At 53.2% G+C, this 10,773-nt stretch overlaps 1 protein-coding gene across 1 annotated transcript; it reads left to right on the top strand.

Annotated features, from left to right (window-relative positions):
• Positions 1 to 559: 559 nt before the first annotated feature.
• On the top strand, positions 560 to 3,375 carry LOC106819040 (serine--pyruvate aminotransferase-like). The gene is made up of 2 exons (XM_014823699.1): positions 560 to 739; positions 2,325 to 3,375. The coding sequence occupies exons 1-2, from the start codon at positions 614 to 616 to the stop codon at positions 3,369 to 3,371; spliced, it is 1,173 nt and encodes a 390-aa protein (XP_014679185.1). The 5' UTR covers positions 560 to 613; the 3' UTR covers positions 3,372 to 3,375.
• The last annotated feature ends 7,398 nt before the right edge of the window (positions 3,376 to 10,773 follow it).

Here is a 10,773-nt window from a genome sequence, read left to right as displayed (position 1 = left end):
ACAATTAAACAACACCTGTTCGCATCAGGCCTGACAGTGCCTGTAACGAACTAAACACTCATCGATGATCCAACAGCACGCGCGGAATACATGTGAAATCTAATTCTCCAATAACGTATTTAATTAATAAATAATATTGCGTGCTCCTCGGGGGTTATTTATACGCGCTGCTCCGGTAGTAGATGTGCCCATGCATGCGCACAAAGCATGGCAGTAGCCGCAGTACATGTAGGCGCGAGCAGCGGAGGCGGAGGTGGCATGGCATGGGTAGCAACAGTAGCATCAAGCAACAAAACGACTATTAATTGCAATGATATTGAGAATCAATAGCAGCACTTTGGCGGCTTGGTTGTTATGATGAAATACTATGGCCCTGACCCATGTTTGCACCGCGCGTGTGTACGTGTGAGTGACTGACCTACATAGGCGTACATCTGATACATACCCTTGCCCCAAGCGATGACCGATTACAGGAATCAGCTGTCCTCCAACGATGGCAGCACAGGTTAACTAACTTCAAAACATGTGAGCATGCATTCTCCGCTGTTGACGTGTGCTGGCAGAAGGTCGAACAACATCCTAACAACATCTCCTGCGTTCTGTGTGATCTAAGATGGCCCAGTACTTACGGAGCGTTGTCCGGCCGGCAGAGAGACTGCTAAAGCCGTTACAGTTCCCCCACAAGCTGCTCATGGGACCAGGACCGTCGAATTGCCCTCCCAGAGTACTAGCTGCTCAGGTAGGCACGCGTGACATACATACAGCATGAACGCGTGATGTACATATACATACACAACGGTGTATATACATTGTATAGCTGCGATCGTATTGATACACAGTGATAGCTATCAATATATGTTATACACGCTTGATGTGATCGATTAGCGGTGAGACGGGGGAGCTAGGGCGTGTGGATAGTATGGTTGCCCGGGGTGGGGGCAGTGAGGGGCGTGATCCCAAATACCACACCAGCATGGCCCCCCTAACAACCCCTTTCATTAACACTTGCCCTGATCTACTGTCATCATCACACCCACATGCATGATGCATACACATGTACAGGTCTCTGAGACATGCTCTGGTCTCTGAGTCTCTGGTCTCTGAGACAAGCACTAATCTATAGAGCATGTACATGAACTCTATGGCATAGTTTGAGACATGCACTCAACTCTGAGACATGCACTGAACTATGAAACATGCACTGTACTATGAAACATGCACTGAACTATGAGACATGCACTGAACTATGAAACATGCACTGAACTATGAAACATGCACTGAACTATGAAACATGCACTGAACTATGAAACATGCATTGAACTATGAGACATGCACTGAGCTCTGAGACATGCACTGAACTATGAAACATGCACTTTACTCTGAGACATGCACTGAACTATGAGACATGCACTGAACTATGAAACATGCACTTTACTCTGAGACATGCACTGAACTATGAGACATGCACTGAACTATGAGACATGCACTGAACTATGAGACATGCACTGAACTATGAAACATGCACTGAACTATGAGACATGCACTGAACTCTGAGACATGCACTGAACTATGAAACATGCACTGAACTATGAAACATGCACTTTACTCTGAGAAATGCACTGAACTATGAGACATGCACTGAACTATGAACCATGCACTGAACTATGAGACATTGAACGCAGGCACGCACGGTCTGAGTCCGAGGCATCACTGCGCTCCTCGCACATGCACAGACATTATAAGCATCACGAGCGATAAATTACGCTCTGCGAAATCCGTCCATTCACAAATATTTGCCTATTTCCTTTGCGCAATAATTCCCGCAGCTTGAAACAACAGCCGTCGAGGAAGCTTAGATCATCGACAATCTATTCGGCATTTCGCGGAACGTTGATCCGGCACGGCCGTCGCTATAGCGATAACATTACCTCTCGAAAAATTAATCTCCGATTCATTCTCCGTAATGACCCGCACGTTAAGTAGGTAGGCACGTTAAGTAGTTAGGCACGTTAAGTAGTTAGGCACGTTAAGTAGTTAGGCACGTTACGTAAAGTAAAGAGTTGAGGAATGTACGAGAATTCGTGCGAAAAGAATCCGCTTGACAACATCGGAATACGTGAGACTCTTCTCTGCGAGAACTTACATATTTCCGACCCCCCTGCTAGTTCTCCCACTCCTCCCTCTCCTGTGTACCGCGGGATATCTTTCACGTGATTACGAACCCCAAGTTTGCTAGATCATATAGTTCGCAAGCTCTCCCCCCCCCCCATGCCGCGCGCTTTCTTCGGTCAAGCGCGAGCACGTTCTCTTGTTTCTCGTCGCAGGCGCTGCCGCTGCTGGGTCACCTTCACGCGGAGTTCTGTTCGGTGATGGACGACGTGAAGGCGGGAGCGCGCTACGCGTTCCAGACTGCCAACGCCGTCACGCTGGCCGTCAGCGGCACCGGCCACGCGGCCATGGAGGCGGCCATTTGCAACATCGTCGAGCCGGGGGACGTCGTACTCATCGCCAAGAACGGCCACTGGGGGGCGCGCGCGGCAGACATGGCGGCGCGGCACGGCGCCGACGTCCGCACCATCGTGGTGCCCCCTGGCGAGGTGTTCACGCTCGCCAACATCGCCGCCGCCATGGCGGAGCACGCGCCGTCTCTGACGTTCGTCTGTCACGGTGAGTCGTCGGCGGGGACGATGCAGCCACTAGAGGGCGTCGGCGAGCTGTGTCGCGCGCGAGACTGCCTCCTCCTCGTCGACACGGTCGCCTCGCTAGGTGGCGCTCCGTTCTTCGCCGACGCTCTCGGCATCGACGTCGTCTACACGGGCGCGCAGAAGGTGATCGGGGCGCCCCCTGGCGTTTCGCCGATCTCGTTCTCGGAGCGCGCGATGGCGCGCGTCGCCGCGCGCGCCACCAGGGTGCGCTCCTACTACTTCGATGTCGTGGAACTGGCGAACTACTGGGGGTGTGACGCGGGGCCACGTCGCTACCACCACACCGCCCCGATCTCCAGCATGTACGCGCTGAGGGAGGGACTCTCCATGCTCGCGGAGGAAACCCTGGAGGTGTGCTGGGAGAGGCACCTCCGCTGCGCCCGCCTCCTGTGGCGCGGGATCGAGGATCTTGGACTGAAGCTGCTCGTCGAGAACGAGGATGCTCGGTTGCCGACGGTAACGGCTGTCGTCGTGCCGGACGGGGTGGCGTGGAAGCGCGTCGTGGAGCACTGCATGAGCAAGCACGCGGTGGAGATCAGTGGGGGGCTGGGTCCGACCGCTGGCAAGGTGTGGCGTATCGGCCTGATGGGGTACAACGCTACCGAGGAGAACGTGAGGAGAGTGCTGAAGGTGCTGCAGGAAGCCATCACCGCGTGCAAGATGTGAGAGAGAGGAGAGGGGGAGGAGGGGGGAGAGGGGAGGGAGGGGAGGAGGGGGGAGAGGGAGGGAGGGAATAGGTGGCGACCCCCAAAAAGGGTGAGTACCCCTCTCCCCCCCCCCGGGGGTCCCGCTATAACAACAAACAACAATTAAACAACACCTGTTCGCATCAGGCCTGACAGTGCCTGTAACGAACTAAACACTCATCGATGATCCAACAGCACGCGCGGAATACATGTGAAATCTAATTCTCCAATAACGTATTTAATTAATAAATAATATTGCGTGCTCCTCGGGGGTTATTTATACGCGCTGCTCCGGTAGTAGATGTGCCCATGCATGCACACAAAGCATGGCAGTAGCCGCAGTACATGTAGGCGCGAGCAGCGGAGGCGGAGGTGGCATGGCATGGGTAGCAACAGTAGCATCAAGCAACAAAACGACTATTAATTGCAATGATATTGAGAATCAATAGCAGCACTTTGGCGGCTTGGTTGTTATGATGAAATACTATGGCCCTGACCCATGTTTGCACCGCGCGTGTGTACGTGTGAGTGACTGACCTACATAGGCGTACATACCCTTGCCCCAAGCGATGACCGATTACAGGAATCAGCTGTCCTCCAACGATGGCAGCACAGGTTAACTAACTTCAAAACATGTGAGCATGCATTCTCCGCTGTTGACGTGTGCTGGCAGAAGGTCGAACAACATCCTAACAACATCTCCTGCGTTCTGTGTGATCTAAGATGGCCCAGTACTTACGGAGCGTTGTCCGGCCGGCAGAGAGACTGCTAAAGCCGTTACAGTTCCCCCACAAGCTGCTCATGGGACCAGGACCGTCGAATTGCCCTCCCAGAGTACTAGCTGCTCAGGTAGGCACGCGTGACATACATACAGCATGAACGCGTGATGTACATATACATACACAACGGTGTATATACATTGTATAGCTGCGATCGTATTGATACACAGTGATAGCTATCAATATATGTTATACACGCTTGATGTGATCGATTAGCGGTGAGACGGGGGAGCTAGGGCGTGTGGATAGTATGGTTGCCCGGGGTGGGGGCAGTGAGGGGCGTGATCCCAAATACCACACCAGCATGGCCCCCCTAACAACCCCTTTCATTAACACTTGCCCTGATCTACTGTCATCATCACACCCACATGCATGATGCATACACATGTACAGGTCTCTGAGACATGCTCTGGTCTCTGAGTCTCTGGTCTCTGAGACAAGCACTAATCTATAGAGCATGTACATGAACTCTATGGCATAGTTTGAGACATGCACTCAACTCTGAGACATGCACTGAACTATGAAACATGCACTGTACTATGAAACATGCACTGAACTATGAGACATGCACTGAACTATGAAACATGCACTGAACTATGAAACATGCATTGAACTATGAGACATGCACTGAGCTCTGAGACATGCACTGAACTATGAAACATGCACTGAACTATGAGACATGCACTGAGCTCTGAGACATGCACTGAACTATGAAACATGCACTGAACTATGAGACATGCACTGAGGCGATGTGATGATGCCGATGACGACGACGACGAATGATGCAGGATGCGATTGACGACGACGGACAATGAATGATGATGCCCGATGACGACGACGACGATGATGATCTGATGACGATGACAGCCACCACGGGTTCGCTGGCAGTCGCGCTCGCTCTCGCTGCGGTGCGATTTATAATAACGACGGCTTAGTTCGTCGTTCGTCGGTCGTCGTCATCGTCGTCATCGTCGTCGTCCGTCGAGTCGTCGTCGTCATCGCTCGTCATGCGTCGTCGTCGTCGTCGTCATCGTCGGTCAATCGTCGATTCGTCGTCGGCAGCTGCGGCGGCGCGCGTGCAGACACGCGGCGACGCGTTCGCTACATCGCATAAGCTCGGTTTCGAAATGTAAATTACATTTGTAATCTTCGCAAATATTTTCGCCGGACGAGAGGCTGTGGTAGCGGATAGCGGTGACGGAGGAGATGGGGGAAGGAGGCGGTAGAAGAGAGGCGGCAGAGGAAGAGGAGGCGGGAGGGCGCCGGAGAGGCGGAGGGGCGGAGGAAGCAGGAGACGGCAGGCCGGTGGGAGGCGGCGGGAGAGGGCAGGAGGAGGAGGCTGCGGCCGTTGTGTAGCGAGTGTGGTAGAAGGTTAACATTCGCTCGTCCGCTCCAAATTATCATATTTGAGCAGCTCGTCATCAACACGTCCCAACGTCATCATCATCGTCAATTCGTCCCAGTCATTCATCATCAGTCATTCGTCACTGCCGCCCGTCCAGCTAGTTTTACGTCAAGAGAAACAATGTTACCGCACAGGGAGAAGGTCCCTGGTCCATACGTCCTGTTGGTGGGAAGGAGAAGCTATACCGTGTTCCGTGGAGTTCATATAGGATGGGATATATAGAAGTTCATATATTATGTATGTATTATATTATTAGAATATATATTATTTACGAGTAATATTATTATATGTTATGCTGGCCAGGCATACTGGAGGGGATGTAAACCTGCCCATTGCCATCGGGGGAGGGCGTGGCTTCGTCGCCGCTTCGCGTAGGGAGCGGACGTCGTCGACGACGCGTCAAGTGTTCACTTCCAGCCGACGGTGAATTCTTTCTCCGACGTCGTCGCCGTTCGTTACCGCCGGTCGTCACACAATTAGCGTTGATTTCTCTCCTCGCTGCAATTGCTGAGTGAGTGCCGTGGGATGCTGCTGCTGCTGCTGCTACTACTGCTGCCTGAGCTGGCTGCTGCTTGCTGCTGCTACTTGCTTCCTGCCTGCTGCCGTTGGGATGTCGCTGCTGCTGTCTGCTGCTACTGCTGCTCTGCTACTGCTGTAATCTACTGCTGTTGTACTGCTTGGCTTGCTGGCCTGCCCTACATGTTGCTACTGCTGTTGCCCTACAGCTGTATGCTTGCTTATCCGCTGCTGTTGCCTGCCTGCTACTGCTGCTACTGCTGCTGCTGCTACTGCTACTGCTGTTACTCGCTGCGCCTGTGCTGCCTGCTACTGCTGCTGCATGCTGCCTACTGCCTGCTACTGCGCCGCTACTGCTGCTGCCCTTTGCTACTGCTGCTGCCCCTACTACTGCTGCCTGTTGCTCGGCTGCCTGCTACTGCCTACATCTGCGTACTGCTGCTCCCTGCCTGACTACTGCCTTACTGCTGGCTGCTATTGCCTACTGCTGCTGCTATTGCCTAGAATTACTGCTGCTGGCTGCTGCTACTGCTGCTAATGCTGTTGCTACAGCTGTTGCTGCTTACCGCTGCTTGCTGCTGCCTGCTGCTGCTGGCTTACTGGCCTGCTGCTGCCTACTGCTACTGCCTGTTACTGCCGCTGCTGCTGTGCTGCTACTGCTGCTTGCTGCTGCTACTTGCTGCTACTCGCCGCTACTGCCTGTTTGTGCTACTGCTGCTGCTACTACTGCTGCCTGTTGCTGCTGCTGGCTACTGTACAATCTGCTACTGCTGCCTGCTGCGTACTACATGCTACGTGCTTGCCTATTGCACTAACTGCTGCTGCTATTGCTACTGCTGCTACTGCTGCTGGCTGCTGCTGCTTTACTACGGCTTGCTGCCTTACTACGCGCTGCCTGTACTGCTGCTGCCTTGCTACTGCTACATTCTGCTACTGCCCTGCATACTACGCTTGACTGGCGCTGCTTACTAGCCTGCTGCTGCTACTACGTGTGCTACTTGCTGCTGCGTACTGCTACATCTGCCTACTGCTGCCTACTACTGCCTCTGCTGCTTACTGCTGCCTGCTAGTACTACTGCCTACGTGCCTGCGGCCCTTACTGCCCTACATCTGCTGCTGCTGCTGACTACTGCTACAGATGCTACTGCCTTGCTGCTGCCTCACTACTGACATATGCTTTGCTTGCTGCTGCCTGCTACGCCCTACAAGCTGCTACTTGCTGCCCTGCTGCTACTACTGCTACTGCTGCTACTACTGCCTACTGCTGCTACTGCTGCTACTACTGCTACTGCTGCTACTGCTGCTGCTGCTGCTGCTGCGTCTATTAAAACCACGTCAATAATTCCAGATTTTTTAAATTGTGGGTTTCGTTCTGAGAGAAAGTTACTGAATCGGTAGCAGTTGCCACATGCTCGTTCTCTCGCTCGCTCGCTCGCTCTTCTAATTTAGCCATTTAAGCTGCAGAGCATGTTTAATTGAATTTGAGTGGTGATTGACAATCATCACACTGTAATGCAGAGTGTAATACTGTGTATAGCGGAGTGTGTTTAATTCCAGTCACGTTTGACAAGCCCTCCCCCCTCTCCCCATCCTCCGGTGTTCGCGGTTCCGCGGGGGAGGGGAGGGAGGGGGAGTGTTGTAATTAAAAAATACGTAAAAAAGAATAATACGTAATCCGATTTTCACGATAAAGGTTTGACGCACTGACGTGGCCTACATGTACGTGACGTGCGTACATGTGTGTGCGTGTGCGCGCGTGCGTGCGTGCGTGCGTGCGTGTGTGTAACAAGAGAGCAGGCGTGTACGAAGGCGTGCCCGTGTATATCTGGCAGGCAAGCAGCAGTTTTGCAGGCGGACTGGTCATGTACCACAAGTTGCAAACCAACAGGCGTGTCGTTATTTAATTATCTGTTTTCATCTTCCTTCTCATCCTCATCCTCTCTATCATAATTCTCCTCTCCCCCTCGCATCCTCCTCCTCCTCTCTCCTCTCTCCTCCCTTCACCCGTCTTGTCGACACTTTCATTCTTCGTTATCATCCTCCTCCTAACGCTTTTATAATGCCTCGCGCACTTCCTCCTTCTCATCCTTCTCCTCCTCCTTCTCTCCTCCTTCTCCTTCTCTTTCTCATCTATTTTCCTTCTCCTCCTTCTCCTCCTCCTTTCATCCTCCTCTCCTTCTCTCCTACCTTCTCATCTCTCTCATCCTTGTTCTCCTCACTTCCTCCACTCCCTCTTCCCCCTCCCCTCCTCATTTCGCCACTGCTCTTGCTCCCATCCTCCTCCTCCTCCTCCTCCTCCTCTCTCGCCCGCTTCCTCCTCGCTGTCATCAAATCCCTTTGCTTCATGAAGCCATCGGTGACTCACGGCGCACGCACGCAGCGCACGCCACGAGCACGCACGCACGCACGCCGGGAGATAAACTGGCCGACTTTAACGTAGCGACGACGCGCCTCTTCCGCTTGCGGACATCACAATAGCGCGTCATGCGTTCGCCGCCTGATGTGCCTGTTTACCATGATCACCATGGTGATAATGGCGCTGTCATTTGTCTCTCCCAGCGAACACACATCGTTAGCGTAATTCAGCCACAGGCAGCACGCAGCGAGGCGGCGGTGGGAGCAACAGACAGCCAGCAGCGGAGGCGCGGTGGTAGCCAGCAGCAGCAAGCAGCGGAGGGCGGCTGGTGGGTAGCCAGCCAGCAGCAGCAGCAGCAGCAGAGGCGGCGGTAGTAGCAGCAGCAGGCAGCCAGCGGAGGCGGCGGTGGTAGCGCACAGCAGCAGCAAGCAGAGGCGGCGTTATGGTAGCAGCAAGCAGCAGCCAGCGGAGGCGGCGCGTAGTTGCAGCAAGAAGCGGAAGCAGCGGAGGTGGCTGGCGCGGAGGCGGCGGTGGGGCCCGGGCACGAAATTTTTTTTTTCCACTTGATCCTGCGACCCACCATAGAATGTATTTATGTAATAATGGTTCTTATATATTTATCGGTTTGCGGATTGATAGTTCAGTGTCCTAGGCGTTCGGGTACGTGTTAGGGTTAGGGTTAGCTGAGGGTTCAGGGCTAGGTGGTTATTTCATTTCACATTGTTGCTTTCGAGAAGTCGAGTGGAATGGACGCTGCGCTGAATTGGCTGATGCGTCCAGAACTCCAAGTGGGGAAAGCCACCCGGTACGCGGGCAGCGCGTGCGGGAAAAGGTGCCTTCAGCGCATGCGCAAGTACCGCGGGCAGCGCGTGGGAAAAGGTTGGCCCCTTCAGGCGCGATGCCGCAGAAAAACTACCGCGCGGCAGCGGCGTGGGCGAAAAGTGGCTTCAGGTAACGGTGCTCTGATGTTGATTTACATTGTCGGTTTAGATTTGGAATTAAGACTTCTTGTTCCACGGACGACGAGATTGCAATCCCTGTTACATGGCGCACGCACACACACACGCCACACACACGCACACACACTCACTCATGCACGCACGCAAAACACACACGGATGCCCGCACCTGCACACTCATGCACGCACGCAAAACACACACGCATGCCCGCACACAACACACACACACACACACACACACACACGCACACACACGACGCACGCAACACACACACACACACACACACACACACACACAACACACGTTGACTGACGTTACACGTTTACGCGTTTGTCCCAAAACCGCCCCCTCCCACCTCCCCCTCCTCGCGCATCACATCGATCACGCCGGGAAACACGGAGGGGGTGGGGTGCCCCCGCTATCATACGCTACCGTGCTAAGATAATGCGCACACAAACCTATGCACTACTCAGCACCCACAAGCGATCAATGGCTCGCGTTTGTGATGAGCGGTCTATTTACGCACGCGAGATGCCGACCAGTAGAGACCAGATGTCCGCTAATCCGTCCATTAGAACATGTCCGCGTGCGGGGCAACGTACGTAACCAGTCCGGTCACCGGGCGTCGATGTCTCTCTCTCTCTCTTTCTCTCTCTCTCTCCTCCTCTCTCTCTCTATCTCTCTCTTTTCTTTCTTTCTCTCTCTCTCTCTCGCTCTCTGGTCGTGTACTGATGCTGATATGGTCATTGTTACCCAATCATGCGTGTGTATGTGTGCGTGTGTCCGTGTGCGTTGTGCGTGCGCTGTGTGTGTTTGTGTAGATGCATGATATGGCCAATTGTGACCAAGCCATGCGTGTGTGCGTGCAGTGACGTATGTGTCGTGCTGCTGCCACCGTGCGTGCCCGTGCGTGCGTGCGTTCGTGTGTGTGGGCGTGTATTCGTGCACGTGTGTCCAGTAGGATGTATATATGGTATAGATTCGTGTAGCAGGTGTCTATAAATTGATCATGGGGGAAAGGTTTATACATAACTATCTCGTAACTGTTGGTTGCATAGAGGGAGTGTATGCCGACCTTTCCTATGCAGTGACAGTGTCCTTTGTGCCTTGTTCAACGTGGAAAGAGAGAAGGTATGAGAGAGACGGAAAGAGGGGGAAGGTGAGGGTGAGAGTTATAGAGAGGTGGGGAATCTAACAGGTGGTTTCTGGAAGGAGAGGGAGATTGGTTTGTTCCAATGTCCATCAATAAAAATAATGGTAGTAACTGGATGAAAATATTGGTGCATACTAGGCTACTAGCTACATAGAAGATGAATCAATACATCAATTTACAAATCAAACAAACTCATATCAGAATGTAGAGCAAG

Source organism: Priapulus caudatus, unplaced genomic scaffold (genome assembly GCF_000485595.1).
Source record: "Priapulus caudatus unplaced genomic scaffold, Priapulus_caudatus-5.0.1 Scaffold2768, whole genome shotgun sequence".
Lineage (NCBI taxonomy): Eukaryota > Metazoa > Priapulida > Priapulimorpha > Priapulimorphida > Priapulidae > Priapulus > Priapulus caudatus.
The sequence above is the reverse complement of the archived record's forward strand: the minus strand, read 5'-3'. Positions and strand labels throughout refer to the sequence as shown.

Excerpts from the sequence above, each read along its gene's own strand:
- LOC106819040 (XM_014823699.1), top strand. The coding sequence starts at position 614 with ATGGCCCAGTACTTACGGAGCGTTGTCCGGCCGGCAGAGAGACTGCTA. Across the intron at positions 740-2,324 it reads CCAGAGTACTAGCTGCTCAG|GCGCTGCCGCTGCTGGGTCA; the intron begins GTAGGCACGCGT and ends TTCTCGTCGCAG.